Source organism: Hydra viridissima, unplaced genomic scaffold, assembly GCF_058129835.1.
Source record: "Hydra viridissima isolate aposymbiotic clone 2 unplaced genomic scaffold, HvirCarnegie_v1 scaffold_8, whole genome shotgun sequence".
Lineage (NCBI taxonomy): Eukaryota > Metazoa > Cnidaria > Hydrozoa > Anthoathecata > Hydridae > Hydra > Hydra viridissima.
The window spans coordinates 6,601,079-6,620,130 of record NW_028324307.1 but is presented as its reverse complement, the minus strand read 5'-3'; the positions used below and the strand labels follow the sequence as shown (position 1 = coordinate 6,620,130).

The 19,052-nt window shown below is 31.0% G+C and overlaps 2 protein-coding genes and 2 pseudogenes across 3 annotated transcripts; all 4 read left to right on the top strand.

Annotated features, from left to right (window-relative positions):
• Positions 1–7,386: 7,386 nt before the first annotated feature.
• LOC149884774 (uncharacterized) lies at positions 7,387–9,465 on the top strand. The gene is made up of 2 exons (XM_090094563.1): positions 7,387–8,645; positions 8,974–9,465. The coding sequence occupies exons 1-2, from the start codon at positions 7,701–7,703 to the stop codon at positions 9,463–9,465; spliced, it is 1,437 nt and encodes a 478-aa protein (XP_089950689.1). The 5' UTR covers positions 7,387–7,700.
• Positions 9,466–9,555: 90 nt separating this feature from the next.
• LOC149884773 (uncharacterized) lies at positions 9,556–12,891 on the top strand (annotated as a pseudogene).
• A 574-nt stretch (positions 12,892–13,465) lies between these two features.
• LOC149884772 (uncharacterized) lies at positions 13,466–15,727 on the top strand (annotated as a pseudogene). Its single transcript, XR_016455083.1, has 3 exons — positions 13,466–13,821; positions 13,929–14,142; positions 14,219–15,727. The product of XR_016455083.1 is annotated as an uncharacterized LOC149884772 (transcript).
• Positions 15,728–17,093: 1,366 nt separating this feature from the next.
• Positions 17,094–18,487, top strand: LOC145200772 (uncharacterized). Its single transcript, XM_090096754.1, has 5 exons — positions 17,094–17,280; positions 17,564–17,679; positions 17,770–17,918; positions 18,036–18,132; positions 18,207–18,487. The coding sequence occupies exons 1-5, from the start codon at positions 17,238–17,240 to the stop codon at positions 18,333–18,335; spliced, it is 534 nt and encodes a 177-aa protein (XP_089952880.1). The 5' UTR covers positions 17,094–17,237; the 3' UTR covers positions 18,336–18,487.
• Positions 18,488–19,052: the final 565 nt, after the last annotated feature.

Here is a 19,052-nt window from a genome sequence, read left to right as displayed (position 1 = left end):
AATCATATAGTAAAAAAAAATGGTCATTTTTTAAATTGATCCGACAATGTTGCACATTTGCAACAAATAAATTAGGAGGTAAATCTAACAATATCTTATGCTTGTTTTAGTTTATAATGACACTAATATAAAACTTCAATCATAGCACATAACAATTAAAAAGTTTTAAGCGTCAGCATGGGTTTTCCTATATTCAAAAATGAGCATTAACGATAGTAACTAAAACTTACTAAAAATATACTTCTCTTTAGAGCTGCCATTATTCAAAAGGAAATGTTATTGTGGTTATATTGCGTCAAAATAAAAATAGAAAGATCTAAAATACATATTTCAAAACACCTAATGTTGTTGATAAACTTTATAACCAAAAAAATTATCAGCAAATCATTTGTTGCAAATATGCAACACAAACGGGAAAAGGGTTAAAAGCAACAATTTTAATATTTAACAGTTCTTGTTGCACTCTCATGAAAAGATTTGGTTGATTTCTTTTTCATAAACCATACATCAAATATTGCGTAAAAATTGTGAAATGGTTATCAGGTGATTCCAACTTGACTTTAAATTTGAAGTTTTTACAAATAGAGCAAATTTTTCCGACTCATTGTTGCATATATTCCATTAAAAAAACATATTAGAGCAAATTCATCACCTTCGTCAATTTTATTCCATTTGAAAAATTTTAAATGTTCTCTATCAGACACTTCAAAAGTACAATAAAATTCTTCAAATAATAAAATTTTTAAAATACAGTCCACTTAAAATGTCTCATTTAAAAACAAATTCAGTGGGCACCAAGACGTCAATGAGACGTCTATTTAGTGTTTCAGATGTGTTGAGACATCTGAGATAAAACTGAGACATCTAAAAGACGCCTTTAAGACGATCGCATATAAGGTTTGTGGAATTCCGAAATTTCAAAAAATCACCCAATTCTTCCGGAAGTTCGTTATACTGCGTTATTGACATTTTTCAATGATACTCGCGTTGTGATTTGGATCGCTTTACATCGTTTAAATTAGTTTTGATGATAATAGTTTAAAACATTTATTTTTTAACTTAAAGCTGATAGCTTTAATGCTAGTTTTGTGTGTTTGTGTGTAACCATCGGACTTAACATTACCATTACACTTAAAGGTAAGAAATTTGTGTTTTAAAATTTTTATTAATAAAGAAGTGTTTGTTAAACTTCATTAAAAACCCAAATCAAGTGAAATCTGAACTACTATGAAAGGCCGATTCTGGCTAATTAACCATAAGTGAGCCATTATTTTTTTATTTCGTGCTGGTTTCCTGCACGTCTTATCATGTCATTTAATTATTTTTTTTCTTCATATAATTCGTGTCGTAATGAATAGAAAAAGTAAAACTTTATATTTTTAATTTTTCAAATCATGATGTCATTTTTTTGGAATTTTTTTCAGTTTGATTCAATTTTTTTTCAATCTGTGCGCATTTTTCTTATGCGTGCGCTAAAAGCGTTGAGCCTAGTTCATAAGGATCCAAAGGATCTAAGCGTGCACTTCAGCACTTAGTTTATGCGTATTTTGTAAGCATTTTTCTTATGAGTAAAAATAGACCTGACCTAGCAGTAAATAAAAGCTTCCGGATTGACCCACTTGGGCGTCTATTTTAGCAAACTTATCAACTCTTTATCATCAACCCATGAGTTGAATGAATCTGGATATCCCTACCACTTTACTAATGATTTGTTCTTTTGTTTACAAATAATTTTTTCAATTCTAAATATTTCTTGATTAGTTTTTTGCTTTTTCTGTTCATAGAAAGTACCTTGTATTTCTTCACCATTATTGTCGGTTATTTTATAAGTTGGTGGGTCTGTGTACTGAACTTTTGACTGTAAAAACCTCCTCAGTCCATCTTGGTGAGTATCCTTTTTCAAAATTTGACTTCTTTTTCGTTATCCTAATTTTGTCACCAATCGAAAATTTTGGATTAGGTCTTTCAGTTCCCATACGAATCAGATTAAACAATACAATATTCTTATTCTTTTTATCGCTATCTTCAACTGGAGTCATTTAATTAAAGAGTGTCTTGTGTTGTTGTATTTGTTTACCATTTCATCTAAAATGTCTGTATATTTTTTAGTATTATTAGCTCAAAAGTACTTGAATATTTTTTCTTTCATCGTTCTATTCCATGGTTCAACTACTTTTTTCTTCATTTTCAGTTGAGTATAACTGCACGCCCAACGCTTTCACATGTTTATTATAAAATTCTTTTCCTTTATCCACCCACATTTTAGTGCACCTTCTTTCTTTAAAGATTTTATATAAAGCACTGGCGACATCAAGACCAGTTTTACTTTTTAATGATACAATCCATCCGTACTTTGAAAATACATCTATAACCATGAGTAAGTATTTTATACCGTTATTGAATTTTGAAAAAGATTGCATGTCAACTAAATCAGCAGCCCATATTTCATTTATATCATTTACAATAACTTTTCTTCATCTGAAATGATGTATAACTTGTTTGTGAAGTTCGTTTGCAAGTTGATCAATCCATTTCATGTCTTTCAGACCCATATGAATTAAGTCTTCATTTTTTTCTTTTTCACTGATCGTTGGTAGTTTTTTTTTTGCACCTGCTTCATATGGGTTCAAAGAACCTAGCCCGAATTTTGCTTTACTGGAGATGGTGGGTTTGATGATGCTTCGTTCAATTTTTTCGCGCTGTGTCGGATTTTTTATCGAGTCCATCTCTTCAATCATCATACTGTCTCCTTCGTTTCTCATTTTTCTATCTGTAAAGTATTTGTAGGCAAGATCGTAATGATAAGCTGCATTATCCACCCTGTCAACAGGCTTGCTCCAATCTTTATATGTATCAGTAGAAATGAGCCTTTCGTCCAAGTTAGTAACTGGACCAGCAAAATTCATTCCAGTGAAATGCATCTCTCCAGGGAATTTTGAACATAGTAGCTTTATTTTATTTGTGAACGAGTTGATTGAATTAACCAAGTCATCTCCTTTTTTGGTTGAATTGAATTTGTTTTTTGTTGTTCTGCAAACGAAGCAAGTTCCTTTGAGCATATTTTTTATTGTTTTTGTTTATAGAATTTCTTAAGTTGATCGTTTCAGTTCTTTTTTTACATTTGACGCAGTACATTTTATTTTATAAATAATAAAATTTCTTTTCGTAATAAAAATGGACATATTAGATTTGTCATGGAATATAAATAAGAGTAAAAGAAATAATAACAAGTCATTACCTAAAAGTATACGAGGTATTATTGTTGAAAAGTCTGGATGTGGAAAAACGACTTTGCTATTGAACTTGCTTTTGAGACCAGGATGGTTGGATTTAAACAATTTGCAACTTTTTAAAAAATCTTTTTTTCAGCCAGAGTACAAAATTTTGAAGTGATCGTTCGAGAGAAAATTGCCAAAAGATGTCATTCTTCAACTGTTCAAAGTTCAAAATGAGATTGAAAAATTAGATGTGAGTACGGATTTCATCATCGAGGAAATTTCAAAAAAAACGGAGTAACAAAACTGACATCGAGTGTCAGTTTTTTGGGACGGCTGAAGATGAACCAGATCCTGAAGATCTTGATATGAATAAAAACAATTTGATGATATTCGACGATTTGCAGCTGACAAAACAAAACAAATGTGAAAACTATTACATTAGGGGAAGACACTCGAATGTTGATTGATTCTATCTAGCTCAAAACTATTTCATGCTTCCGGGACAAACGATCAGAGAAAATACAAATTTTATTTGTTTGTTTTCTCAAGATTCTAAGAATGTGGATCATATTTATAGAGACCATGTTTCGAGTGACATGAAAAAAGGAGAGTTTAAAAGGTCTTAATGTCATTAAAAAAGATTATGGAAAATATAGAAGCGGATTTGACACTTTTTATATTCCAGACTTGTAATGGCTCAGCGCTCAAAAAAAAAAAAAAAAAATCTTGCAATATTAAAACAAATTTCAGGATTTTATTTATTAGCGACTTCAACAAGTAGTAGAATTAAAACCCATTTAGAAAAACCAATCGAACTTGATGTGAACAAAAAGTATGAGATGGCTTTAGTGGGGTTAGAGACTTTTCACAGCTTTCCAAACATTAACAGTAAAAAAAATGTTTTTAGTTACAGTCCAAATGCATGTGAAAAAAGATATACCAAATACATCCCAGAAGGACGTTATGAAATTCAGGAATTTAATGACTAGCTTCAAGGTGAAATGGCAAAAAATCCAAATTAAATTCCGGACGGAGTGGTCATTGGTACAAATTTGAGTGTGAGTACTAGCTACTTTGAAATTTGCCAAACCCAACAATGCTAATGGAACATTGTATGAGGTTTATTTTTATGTGAATAACAGCGTAGGCTCACTTCTAGGATTTACTAGTAAAGACATTTATAAATATATAGAGATTAAAGATCCAAACGATGATAAAAAGATATTATCAGTCAAAGACTATTATAAGTCGGAGAGTATCGTGAGGATCGATGAAGTGTCAACGATAAGAGTTACAAACGATATTATAGGCTCGTCTTATATAAACGGAGAAAGTACAAGCGATATTTTTTCTTTTTATCCAGAAGTTCCTCCAGGATATAAAATTGTTGAAAAACCTCTTCACTTGATATACTTGCCGATAGTTGTGAATAAAATTTCTAGCATGGAGACACGAATTGTAGATCAAAAAGGGAGGTTGTTGAATTTTAGAGGAGAGGATATTATCATAAAATTTCACATCAGAGAAAGGATATCCTCCATTTTATTCGAAATTATTTCAAGCAATGCTTTTTCGCGGTAATTTTTGCCAGGAAATTCTTGAAAAGAATTCTTTGTAATTTTTTTATTTTCGTATATATAAAAAATGAGTCTATACTAAAATATTAAAGTGAATATTCCACAAAGAGAGGCTGAAAAGATAAAAAAGACGGTTCAGTCAGGTGGAGCAACAACAATAAGACTTTCAAATCAGGATCTATACGGAGAGCACGTTCTTTAAATAAATAAAAAATTATCATGATTTTCCATGAATTGTAATAATTTAAAAAATTTCTTTACATTATAAAATGTTAAGAAATAAATCAGCATTTGATAAATTTTCAAGGGTAAAGGGAATGGATATGAATCATCGAAATATGTTTAGACAGAACAGCCATGCTTTTCAAAATCATAGGAATTTTTTAGAGATTTCAAAAAATATTTCTTTAAAGTGTGATAATTTAGAGTTCCCTCCTGTTTTTTCAGACGGACTGTTTGAGAAATTCTCTCAAAAAGATATAAAACTAAACAAACTCGAGCACAAAAAGATTTCTCTCATTGTAGGGATAAATATTAATAATGGAACAGCATTAGTTACGCAGAGCCGTAGTGAAGGGGTGGCGAACGAGGCAACAGCCATGGGCGGCAAATTTCAAAATTTAATAAATACTTTTTAATATATGAAATGTTTTAAAGACGCCTCACAACCAAAATAATTTTAATTTGCGTAAGAATTATTTACTCTTACAAATGGCTAAACAAACAATAGATTTTGGAAAGCAACACTTTAATGTTTTCAAAACTACAAATATTGTTTTAATTTATGACTTTTACGACCCAGGTTTGCAATTTTTTAATGAAAATAATTTTAACTCGCAGTTTTTTGAGTTGAGAACTTTTAAAAAAGAAATCGAGGCAAAATAATTGCATTTGTATTTATTGATTACACCTGGTCGCACACAGTAACTTTCATTCTTTCTTTGTCAAGAAAAGTAAAATATTTTGAAATAAAAGTTTTAAAATCTATTGTCACCATAAAAAAATAGAATAAAACTATCTGGTTCAGCTTTCAAAAAGTTAAAAAAGCAACGACTTGAAAGTGACAAAAAATTACAAAAGGTGTTTGCAAAATGGATTTAAAAAAGCGAAGATCAAACAGAACAACCAGGTAAAAATATTTTTATTGATGGATTTTCATGTCAAAATCACAAATAAATTTGATTAAAAAACTTAGCAAACTATGCCATGTCATTTGCAATATTACAATGAAAACAATGTTGGTATAGTTTATTTCTATTTTTATAGCGCAAAAAAGTCCAGTTTTTTCTCGATGTGATGATGAACAGTTACTGCAAAACAATGAAGTCAACCAAAATGCAGTTACAACAAATCTGCTAGAATTCAAGTTTGATGATGCACTAACTTGGCCCAAAATTAATGACAGTTTAAGATGTTCTTTGGTTGAACATGCACACAGAAAACAAATGTTGCGAAACCGCTCAACAAAAAATGTTGAGTTCAATTTTCAACATAAAATGTTGATTATAATGCATCATCAATGTTGACAAACGGGTTTTTGAGCAATAAATTTCGTTGAAAAATAAAACTCAACATTAATTGTTGAGATTCGAAGTATACACTACCATTTTGGATAATATATAGCGCTCGGCTTTAAGGAAATGCGGAAGTGATAAAGTCGGGAGTGACGAGAGCATCGGTGTTAGCATATATGTGTGTGAACACACACACATATATATTAAGGGAATAATAATGTCACACATATATATTAAGGGAATGTTATTAACACACATATATGTTAACACCGATGCTCTCGTTACTCCCGACTATCACTACCGCATTTCCTTACTCGGCTTTCTTATAAGTTCACAAGGCGCATGGTCTAAAGTGATACAATTTTTTTTATTGAAAAATCCTAAAATAATTTTATTCAATGTATCAATGCCATTTATGCGGAGAATTATTTTTTAAAGTTAAAGAGCTACACTGTCATCTACGTAATCATGAAGCTGCTGGTGAATTAAGAGTCCCTGTTCGCTGTTAACAAGCTAAGTGTACTAGTTCGTTTCGCGATTTGTGGAGCCTCAAAAGACACATTAATAAGTATCACAATCAGTCACATCGCGAGAAAGAAGTTTGTGTCCCTGTCACTAATTGCAACATTTTATGCAATAATGATGATGATTGTAACTATGGAAGAGAAGACCAAAATAAGCGATACCGTAAGATTGGGTGGCTTTGGCCCTACGGTATGACTTAAGCCCAAGCAAAGTTTTTGTTTAAAAATGGTTTAAAATCCATATCTCAAGTTATGCCGGTTAATGTTTAGTAGCAAATTGTGGGAAATTTATTATTTATTTAGTCAAACTTAGTTTACTTAACTCGAGTCTTTGTGATATAATTGTAAGTTGCACTTTAGAAGAAGCACCTAAAATCCGAATTTTTTTAGGTGTGTAAACTTTTACATCGATAGCAGTACCTGGAGAAGGTTTTTTATTGGAATATACACTGAATTAATTTTAAACCATTAGTGTTTGATTCCATCTTGTTTTGAAAGCTTAACAGTTTATTACTTTTTTGCAATTGAGATTAAAATTAAAAGAAATCCAGAACTCACAGTAAGATTTGCAAGCAACATAAAGCGAAAAAGAGCAGAAGTAGGAACGACTGTGATTGATAACTACTTTATAAATCTATCAAATGAAAGAAGTAATATATCACCTGATAATATATGGAATTATGACGAAACCAATCTCAGTGATGATCCAGGTAAAAAAAAATATTAACAAAGCGTGGATGTAAGTATCCTGAACGCATAATTAATTCTACAAAGATCTCGTTCTCTGTAATGTTTTGTGGCAATACTAATGGTGAACTGCTACCACCTTATGTTGTTTACAAAGCTGAGTCGTTATGAAATACATGGATGGAACATGGGCCACCAAAAGCACGTTATAACAGATCAAAAAGTGGTTGGTTTGACTCAACATGTTTTAAGGACTGGTTTTTCTCTTTACTTCTTCCAAGACTTAAGAAGGGTCAAGGAATAAGTGTCATTATAGGTGATAACGTATCTTCACATTTGAGCATTGCAGTACTGGATGCATGTCAAAGCAATAACATAGGATTTGTGGCATTACCAGCAAACTCTACACATCTCACGCAGCCATTAGATGTTGCCTACTTTAGACCTATGAAGATTAACTGGCGCAAAATATTATGTGAATGGAATGAGAAAGGAAAAGGAAGGAGATTTGCTTCTCTTCCTAAAGATGAATTTCCTAGACTTTTAGACCGTTTAATTACCAACTTAAATGAACATGGGAATGATAACCTTAGAGCTGGTTTTCGCAAAACTGAAATTTTTCCATTAGACAAGTCTCAAGTGCTTTCACGACTACCATGTTGTAATGTAGGTTTAGACTCAACTACTGATTTAGTTAGCCAATCATTTTTAGATCATTTATGTAAGTCACTGGATTATCCCTCAGATGGTTCTAAAAAACCAAAGCGACGTAAAGTATGTGCTGTCCCAGGTAAAAGCTTATGTTCAACAGATATATCATCTTGTGTTGTAAATGAAAATAATAGATTAAATTCAAATAATTTAGATACACCTATCAGTATTATAAATACAATTGAGACCAACAACATTGGCTTTGCTGGCCCAAGTACAAATACTAGAACTACTGAGACTTCTAATCTAATTTTTGCGGATGTAAGTTTAGTCGTAGAAAGTCATACAGAATCTTTAGATCATTCAGCATTAGGCAAAAAGAACTTTCAAAATATTGATAAAACAAAAAATGTTTGTAAAAAGGAGAAACTGTTAAATCTTGTAGAGAATTGTTTTGGTACCTATACTTGTTTAGTTTGTACCTATATTTTATTTACTGTAACTACAAGAACTTTGTTACTACATCTTTTTTTGTCACTTTATTTTTGTAAATTTATTTTCTTTGCGTAAATATTGTGGTTTTTATTGTTGTTCTGCTTACTTTAGTCCTTCCTTTTTACAAGGTTGGGTAAAAGTCACCCTAACACACAGAGCGACTTTGGCCCTCCATTTAAACCACCCAAAAGATACTTCAGGTAAATAATTTTCAAATGGGAGACAGATAGTTCTAACTGTCCTTTCTATGTACTTCTAATAGCACTTAGTGTTTGAGGAAATAACTTTTGTGGCTTTCATGCAATAGACATTAAGGTGCAAAATGGGCCAAAGCCACCCAATTTTACGGTACAAGCCTTTAGACATTCATCATGAGGCAGTTTCTTTAGTATCTTCTCTGAGATCAAACAGTGGTTTGCTACATAAGATAATCTCATATGTCATTCCATCCTTCAATCACATGGATGACTTTTTAGCAGATTATTTAAATGAACAATTCCAGGAGTTGTTAAAGTGTGTGCCTAATATTCATCAAGATGTTGTAAATAATATTGAAGAAGTATTTAACAAGGTTAGAAAACCTCTTGATTTTCGTTCTACAAAATACAAACAAGAAAAATATTTTGCTGAACATCCTCTTTTTGTTAATTCTGAAACACTTCCGATTGGTTCTAGGTATGAGGTTAAAAAAGGACTCAATAAATTAATCTATGAAACCTATGAATATGTGTCAATTGAAAGCAATTTTCGTAGCTTATTTAGTAGTGAAGAGTTTGTAGAACTGATGTTTGGTAATTAAATTAAAGATGATGATTTAATTGATTGTTTTCAAGATGGAGAACGCTGTAAAAAACATTATTTATTTAGTAACAATGATAAACTTTCTATCATGATTCAGCTCTTATACGATGGTATGGGTACAACAAATCCACTTTGTGGAAATGCATCAACCAGTAATATTGGAGTTTTTTATTTTACATTACAAAATTTGCCTCCAAGTCATAACTGTTGAAGCCTGTTCGGCTTCCCAATAATTAACTAGCGGGTTTATAATATCCCCGCAATCCATTGTGTGCAAGCCATGCTTTCTTAAGTTTTGTTAATCTTATACTTGACTATGCTAGAGTACTTTATTAAGACTTTGTGCTAAACTTCTTGTATTATAAATATATATTATGTGCTTGCAACTACTCAAGTTGTTTATCTAATGCGAACCATTGAGTAAGCTAAAATACTCAATAATAACTCTTGTTATGCTAATATACATCTATTGGCGCTTAGTTATACTCAAGATTTGAAAGTCTATAGCTATAATAAAATTTTAGAACGCTTTGTAAGTGAAACACAAAAACTACAATCCATTGGCTTTTGCGGGGACTTCCCGAAAATTGGTTCTAAACAGATTTATGTTGGTTTTTGTCAGGTGTCTTGCGATAATCTTGATCTCAATGGGTTGTTTGGCTTCATTGAATGGTTTTCTGCAGATTTCTTTTGCACTCTATGTTTGGCAACCAAAGAAAGAATTCAAACTAAAACATATGCGTCAAATTTCGAAATGAGAACAATAGCTTCTTATAATAATGATCTGAAAGCATTAGAAACCCTTGCTTTAGGAACTCATAGCCATGGTGTCAAAGCAACTTGCTCTTTAAATAAAATTCCTGGTTTTCATGTGGTTGAAAATTTTGTTCTAGATCCAATGCATACACTACTAGAAGGTGTTGTACCTTTTGAACTTGGTTGCATTCTATACCATTTAATCAAAATCGAACATTTATTTCTCGTTATCAGATTTAAATACTTGCATGAATAAATTTTTTGATTGTAATTCAGTTTGAAAATCTAAACGACCACCCACAGTTTGCCAAGTTGAGAAACCAGAAAGAGGTCTTTCACCTTCAATGAAGGCGGTTCAAATATGGTCTTTGCTTAAGTATTTGCCTATGATTGTTGGTAGATTTGTACCTGAAGATGATGGCTGCTGAATTTTTTTTGTTAAATTTATGTGAACTTGTAGATTTAATATTTGCTCCTAAGTTTACCAGAGGAATGATAGCATATTTAAGAGTCTTTATATCTGATCACCTATCGGATTTTAAGAATCTGCAGCAAAGTTGCGTCCCAAACATCACTTTCTGGTCCACTTTCCTACAATTATTTTAAAAAATGGACCTCTTGTTGGAATGAGTTACAGTATGCGACAAAAGTGTTTACATGTTTTTGAAAAATATTCTTTTTTAAAATAAATGATTGAAATACATGTTTATATATCAATATATATATACCAAAATAAAGGTAATTCATTGTAGTTTCATGTTTTGAGCCTGAATTTAAATGAATGAGAAGTGTTTATAGTAAAGAAGTGTTTATTGAAACAAAATGTCAGATGTAAACAGTTTTGTCGCGATTTATGCTATTATTAATTTTAATGCGAAATTAATACTTTGTGGCTATATTTTTAATTTGTTTAAATAAAACATATCTCAATTAGTAATAAACGGTTTATTTAAACTTAAAATTCGTAATGTAAACAACAGAAAAATTATAATTGAAAGAATGAAGAAAGTGTCGAAAGAAATTGAAAATTTAGCTGTTCAGAAGCTTAAATCAGGATTGTCTCTTCGTGAGACAGGACGAGAACTTAATATATCTTATTGTTTAGTCTATAAAATTAAGAAGCGAAACGATATAGAGGAGAAATGCAACAAAAATGGACGCAAGAAAATTTTCACTACTCGAGATCAGAGAACAATTTCTAGATTAATCATGACAAATAAAGCAAAATTAACACACGATGTAAAGAAACAATTAAATAATGCTCAAGGTACAGTGGTAAGTACTCGAACAGTGCAGAGAGAACTCAAGAGAATTGGATTCAAGGCAAAAAAGAAGATCAAGAAACCACTACTAACACCGAAACATCGTAAACAACGATTGGAATTTGCAAAGAAGTATGAAAACTGGACTTTTGCTGAGTGGAGTAAGGTGATTTGGACAGACGAAAGCAATATTAACTTGATTGGCTCTGATGGCGTTCGATATGTATGGAAAAAAGCTGGAGGAGGAATTTCTGATCGTGACTTTATTCCAACAGTAAAATATGGCGGCGGAAAGTTGTTGTTTTGGGGATGTTTCTCTTCGTCTGGTGTTGGTAAAATCGTAAATATTGATGGAATAATGGACGCGAAACATTATATTGACATTTTAAACAATGGCTATTTGCCTAGTTTACGAGGATGGCGAAAGCAAATTCGTTCGACACTTTTTATGCAAGACAAAGATTCAAAGCACAAGGCAAAAATTACATTAGAATTCCTAAATTCGAAGAAATTTAAGATTCTAGAGTGGCCTGCGCAAAGTCCCGATCTTAACCCGATCGAGAATCTTTGGTCTATTGTGAAGAATCGAGTTTATAATTATGAAACAAGAGCAGCCAGTCGACAAGAATTATGGGAACGAGTTGAGTATGTTTGGAGTTCGATAACTGTTGAAGAATGCAAGAAGTTGATTGGTAGCATGCCTGCGAGAATTGCAGCAGTCATTAGAAGTCGTAGAGGCTACACAAAGTATTAATTTCGCATTAAAATTAATAATAGCATAAATCGCGACAAAACTGTTTACATCTGACATTTTGTTTCAATAAATAATTTGCTATAAACACTTCTCATTCATTTAAATTCAGGCTCAAAACATGAAACTACAATGAATTATCTTTATTTTGGTATATATATATTGATATATAAACATGTATTTCAATCATTTATTTTAAAAAAGAATATTTTTCAAAAACATGTAAACACTTTTGTCGCATACTGTACCTTCGATATGAGATAAAAAATTCATTTTTTAAAAGATCTGCAAATGTAGTTTGCAACTTTGTTAATATTTGCAAGACTCTGGCTTATCGCCATCAGTATTACTCATTTTACTTACGCTTTTCAAAGCAACATTTAAGAACTATTATCACTGTGGGTAATAAATCTGAATTTATGGTTGCAAGTCTTGCTGGTACATACCATGAATGTATTTGCATTGAACTTGGTATAGAAAAGACAGAAATTATTTGTGCAGCTTTGAAATTGAATGTTGATTCTATTTTATATCGCATAGGCGATTGCTTTGTGATTAGTCGCACAGTGTGCCCAGGACATGAAAAAATTCATTTTTCTGACCTTTTATTTTTTCACTTTAAATAGTAAATTTATGTTGTTTAGGACAAATGTAAGTCAGTGCAAAAAAAAATTCATAAATTCCTCAAACCATTTTGTTTTTATAGTTGTTTTAAGTTGAGGAAAAAGTTGACACAAAATATTTGTTTTAAAATTGTACCAATGCTGTTTTTTATTAATAACTTTGAAACGCTATAAATCAAAATTGACTGCATCAAAATTGACATACATCAAAATCGACTCCATGAATTTAAAAAAAATTTTCTATCCTGGTCTGTAAATAATATTTAATTTGCGAATTACTTCAATAAAAAAAAAATTGAAGTTTAAACATTTGTTTTGTGCAGTTTTGTTTATACCTAAAAAATTTCTAAAATATATCAAAATATATTAATTTTGTTAAAAACAATTTAACAGGAAAAAAAAGGCCGCAGGAGGCCGCAAATAAACTCAAATGTTTCATACAATGTAGACTTTCTATTTTTATGTGTAAAAATTACACAATCCGGTTATCCCCGGAAATTGAGTAATTTAAATTTGAATTTTATTTGTTCTTACGAGTTTTATATTCGAGGTTGCGTAATAATGAAAATCAACTTTCAAGAATACCTGTTGATTGCGTATGATAAAATGTTATTGATTAAAAAAGGAGAATTAGAAGAAATTTTACTAACCTTAAACATCAAATTAAGTTCATTAGAAAAATCAAAGCTAATTTTAAAAACAATCAAAGTGAGACATAATCTAACTTTAGAAGATAAAAAAGATAACATCAAGAAAATTCTAAAGCAATTTGAAAGACATCTAAAAAAATATTAAAAGTTGAAACAAAATAAACTTGTGGCCGAATTGGAAATTTGGAGAAATGAAGTTGGGATAATACTGCCTGGAAATCTACCTGTTGCAGCGTCGTCATCATCCAGGGGTGATGTAGAAGAAGATGGAGCTCCACAAGCTAAAAGAGGACGGAAATCAAAAAGACTAAGGTAAAGGCTTAGCTGTTGACATTTATTTGAATTTCTTAAGCATCATGCTATTGGGACACCCAGTAGCTATATTTTTACTTTTCATAAAACATTATCCTTTAATTCAGTGATCAACCTGAAAAACTTACCTATAACAAAATTCTGGATGATTTTGTGGATATTGTGGAAAAAGGAGTAGATAAATCAGAATACTTAAAAGAAGTTGTCCAAAGATGTGAAAAAAAATGGGGGAAGGTGGAAGGAGTAAAACTTCCAACAATATCGGTACAAGAAGCAACTGCTTTAATTTACAACTTGGATCTATCCATAAATAAATATCAGGTAAAGTATCCAGTCAAATACTGTTGTAGTTAATTGTTTTTATAATTGTAAGTTTAAATTTTATATATTTCCCTAGGAACTGAGACTTGAGCTTCTCCCAAAACTAATGTTGCCAACAAAGAATGATGTAGATACCTTTAAACGTACTTTGTTACCAAAAGAATTAAGCAGTGACGACAAGCAGACTTCATCCCCTGTAAACAATGTTATCAAAGACACTGTTGAGTCTCTACTAGATATATCCGAGTTTTGTGCTGAAAATCATTCTATACATGTAGAGGGTAAATTCGGACTTGATGGATCTGGAAACCACAGCTATCGTGATCAGTTTTCCAATCCTCAAGATGCAGACTTAAAGGGAACAAATTATATTTGTTCCTTTTGGTGTCTTCTTGAAATTAAAGATTTAAAAAAACAAAGTAATCTGGACTAAGCCAACCCCTAACTCCATTATTTTTGCCAGGCCTGTTATTCTAGTGAAAACAAAAGAAACTAGGGAGAGTGTAAAGGAGTATTTTAAACCAACTCTGAGTCAACTGGCTAAAAATGAAACTCAGCCTATTCTTTCAAAAAATGGTTTACAAATATTTGTAAAAACAGAGATTAGTATGGTTAATGGCAAAATGGTAGGTTTATTGGCTTTTTGTCACTAATGCAAATGTTCCAGAAGTGATGCCAATGATCTGGTATGTATACTACATGGGTTCACCATAGATAAAAACTACAATTATGTGCTTAGTACTTGGAGAAGACTAGAAAATGGCGAAATCTCTTACAAAGGTACTGAAAGACATGGACAATGCCATGAACCTATAGTTGAATCAGATATAAAAACTTTTGCCATTCTACATCAAAAGCTATGTGCACTTGACCACTGTCTGAAAATCTTATATCACATTGTGGGCCAACAAACCTATACATGGTCTGAGAAGGACATAATGGTTATAACTGCTCTAAAAACAGCAACAAAAAAAGTTATTCAAAACGTACGTGAAAAAACAGGAATGCTTCATGATTCTTCTATGTCTAGTGGTGGTAACACAAACAATGGACCAATAGCAGATCGTTTTTTTAGTCCAAAAGAAAGAAAGTCAATCTGTTCCATAATTCTTAAAACAGAAGACCAAGATAGCTTCTCAACTTTGTTATCTAAGTTCAATATACTCCTTAGCATTAATCAGCATGTTGATGTTAGCAAAAAAGTTGATCTTGATAAAGTTAAAGAAGTTGGTTATGGATTGATGATATTCCATAAACAGACATTTCCATGGGCTATGCTTAGCCCCAGCGTGCATCAAATGTGTGCACATGCCTGGGAACTGTTTATGATTACAGGTGGATCACCCATTGCCAAGTGCTCCGAGCAGTCAAGCGAAAGTTGGAATAAATACATTAAGGCTTATAAATCAGGAACAAGTTGTAAAGCCAGACAGATGTCTTTGCAAATTAATACACGTGACATTTACTGCAGACTGATGATAAGGACACATCCAATTATTGCCAGTAAAAAAAGACTTTTGCAATGTGGAATATGTGGAAAAATTGGACATACCACAAGAGGGTGTAAAGTAGACGTGAACAACGTATTTACTGAATAAAAAATGATATTCAAGAATGTTTTCTGTGACCATATAAAATCAATAAGACTAATATCTGTGTATATTTATGTTTGATATTAAATTATTATGAACTCAAATACATTTTATTATGAATTTCTTGAAATTAATAATTGTCAAACATATTTCATTATGAAATGGATATGATATCCTTTTCCAAGCAACCTAGCCAGCTATAAGGTTGCTGGTCACGGGGATCGAGGGGCTATTTGTTTTATGGGGCGGGGGGCGGTAGAAGACAAACTTTTTTAAAAAAGTTTTATTTTTTAATTTGTATTTTACAGTTTATTTGAAAATTTTAAAAAAAGTAAGAGCATGACTCTCGGCACCCCTCCACCTCCCCCACCGTTGCCCCATTCTCTGGGTCAGAGTGCACACACGAAACATTTAACGTCAGAGTCAGATTCTTCAGCCCAAAAAAGTAATATACTAAAGTTTTCACAAGATTTCACTAACAAATAACGGATTTATGAATTTTTTCCAAAAAACAACATTCTGGACACACTGTGAGTCGCAGAATAAATGGTGATCCAGTATTTGGAGAGGTGGTAGCATTCGTTAGTTTACCTTATACTGATAAATGGTACATTGTGCTGCATTTATGCATTACAATATTTTTGTAGCCATTTTCATGCTTATGTCATATCTCAGAGTTTGCCTGCAGAATTTATATGTATAACCATTGATAGCTTGTGTGACCATAATCCCCTTTTTAAATATTTGCAACCTGGTAAAGATACCATAAGTCTTATTCGACTTCCTTACCATATTGTGTGTTAAAGGCTGTGTTAACTATTAATTTTATTGTTGGATTTTGAAATAAATATAACAGTCTTTTTAAAATTTTGTTTTTGATATTAATTATGTGATATTAGTCTTCTCTGAATACTGTTTAATTTTTACTAAAAACAACAAAAAAATTTTGTTCTAAATTTATCATTTTAATATTGTCATGCATTGAATATAGTACTGTATTAATTATTTTTAGTATTATTTACATTGTTCTTGTTCGATATTAAAATACATGAAACGTTTTATAAATTGAATTGTTTTTATAAATAGTTTTGTTATTTTTAGTTGAGTTTCTTTTTCAAAAAAAAAATGGATGTTCTTTTTAAGCATTTATCTGGTTCGTGAAAGGGGATCTATCAGATGAAGATATGTGTAGAATTCATGGTACATTGTTTTAATATAGTTTCTTCTTTTTATGTGAGTTTGAGTATTCCTAATTTATTTTATATTAATCATAGTTATAGTTAAATTGGACAAACTAATTATTACTAATTATTTAAATGAATATTTATTTTACTATTTTTTTTATTTTAAACTATTTCATTACTATTTGTTAACATCACATTAATAACCGTAATTGACAAAATTTTGTAACTTTTTTAAAAACCTTGGCTTATAGAAGAGGGATTGACTCTTTATTCCTTTGTTTTGCTTAATGAAGAAGATCTTAGAGAGCTGGTTTTAAAGATGGGTGAGCGAAAGCTTTTGATGTCTTGGATAAAATCAAGTGGTAAAATAATTAATTATAATTAATGCTTTAAAATAATATTCATAATAACTAAAATAATTTTGTTTAAGTTTAAGTTAGCAAAAGAACTTGTTTGTAATTTGATAAATAAAAATTTTGATTTTAGCCAATAGTTTTTTAGAAATTTGGTAGAAATATAATTTTAGTGAAAATGTGCTTTTTAATTATCTTTGCCAGAACTCACTGGTTAAAATAATAAGTTTTTAAAACACTCTGGTTTTTGTAAATTTTAGGTTGTTATTGAAGTGTCGTTTTTTTATATTAGCAAACTCACAATCTTCAACAGAATGTTCATCAATGACGGATCCAACATCAGTATCAACTCCAGCTGTAATGATGCTACCACTACCTGCCCGTGATGTAGTAAATATAGAGTCACAGGTAATGTAACAAAATAGTATAAAAAGTGCATTTATGAATCATTAGTATAATTATATAGAAAACTAGCTCATTAGTAACAATTTTGTGCAGGTTTATGCACTTGAGGAGTTATTATGTAACTATACAAAGGGAGGATCGAAAATAGTTGAAAAGCTGAAACAAGGCATCTACTACACAAGATCAGAACGTGTTTTAATGATTAAAGTCCTAGGGAAATATCTGATGAAAAATTGTTTAATGTGAGTGCCTTAGTGCAACGTTTTTATCATTTTTTGTTTGATCTTTGTAACTTTATTTTTTAGTTTAAAAGTTTTTCAAACTGTAACATTTTAACTTTTTTACCCTATTCTTTTTAGTCAAAATGATCCTAGTTCAAAAGAAATGACAAATTTGGCACAGAGTATTGTTGTGGAATTTCCAGTTCTTTTTTCCAAAGCCACACCAAATGGATATGTAAACATTAATTAGTTGTGCATTTTCAAATGCTAATTGTAAGACTAAGAATAATTAGTTCTTTTTTTTTAAAGGAAGAGATCTACTGTGCAAAGGGTGCCACTGGTTATCTTGCGCAATATGTGCGGCAAAAACGTCACAGAGACCCAGTTATTAAAAAGCATTGGACTTGGCGAAAAAATAGGGTTTTTTTTAAAGAATAATCTCAGTGTTACTTTTTTGTTCCCAAAATGTTTATATATGATTTTTTAAAATTTTTGTAGAGTCAGCGTTAGTAATCCTTTACCAAACATTGGTGATGATGAGCGTCGACTTCGAGAAAGCAGGCCAACAGCAATAAACCTATCTGAGTTAGTGCAGCTCATGCATAACAATAGAGAGAATAGACGATCTTGGATCAATACTTGCAATCCTAATGCCACTTGTATTTTAAACAGATTCCCTCGTATATTTGATGTAAACGAGTTGGTATGCTTTTGTTTTTTCAATAAGTGTATAAATAAAAAATCTAATAAAAAGGTAATTATATTTTCATATGCAACTTAATGGAACAAAATAAATTTTATCCCATCTTTAAATATTATTATTTTAAATATTATCTCATCCTGATATTGTTACAGTGTAATACTAATATGGATGGATTAGAATAAATTTAAAAGAATTTTTACTGATCATAAAATTTCATAAATTACTCATGAAATTTTGCAAACATAACAATATTTTGCAAAAAAAAAAAAAAAAAAAAAACGACGGTATGCTGTAATTGTAATTCTGTTATTTTTAGATAAGCCAGGAGTTTGCAGCGATTGCAGGCGGTTTATTTACTCTGCGAGTTGCTGTTATCTTTTCGTCAAAAGATACTTGTATACTTTGAAAAGCTTAAAGATAACTCTACTGTGCAACAAATTTTTATAGCGTAC

What these genes read in the sequence shown, in the direction of transcription:
- LOC149884774 (XM_090094563.1), top strand. Translation starts at nt 7,701, where the DNA reads ATGGAACATGGGCCACCAAAAGCACGTTATAACAGATCAAAAAGTGGT. An exon ending in TTGGTACCTATACTTGTTTA is followed by an intron (nt 8,646 to 8,973) that starts GTTTGTACCTAT and finishes TTCATGCAATAG; the next exon opens with ACATTAAGGTGCAAAATGGG.
- LOC145200772 (XM_090096754.1), top strand. Translation starts at nt 17,238, where the DNA reads ATGGGTGAGCGAAAGCTTTTGATGTCTTGGATAAAATCAAGTG. An exon ending in GTCTTGGATAAAATCAAGTG is followed by an intron (nt 17,281 to 17,563) that starts GTAAAATAATTA and finishes TTTTTATATTAG; the next exon opens with CAAACTCACAATCTTCAACA. An exon ending in AAGCCACACCAAATGGATAT is followed by an intron (nt 18,133 to 18,206) that starts GTAAACATTAAT and finishes TTTTTTTTAAAG; the next exon opens with GAAGAGATCTACTGTGCAAA.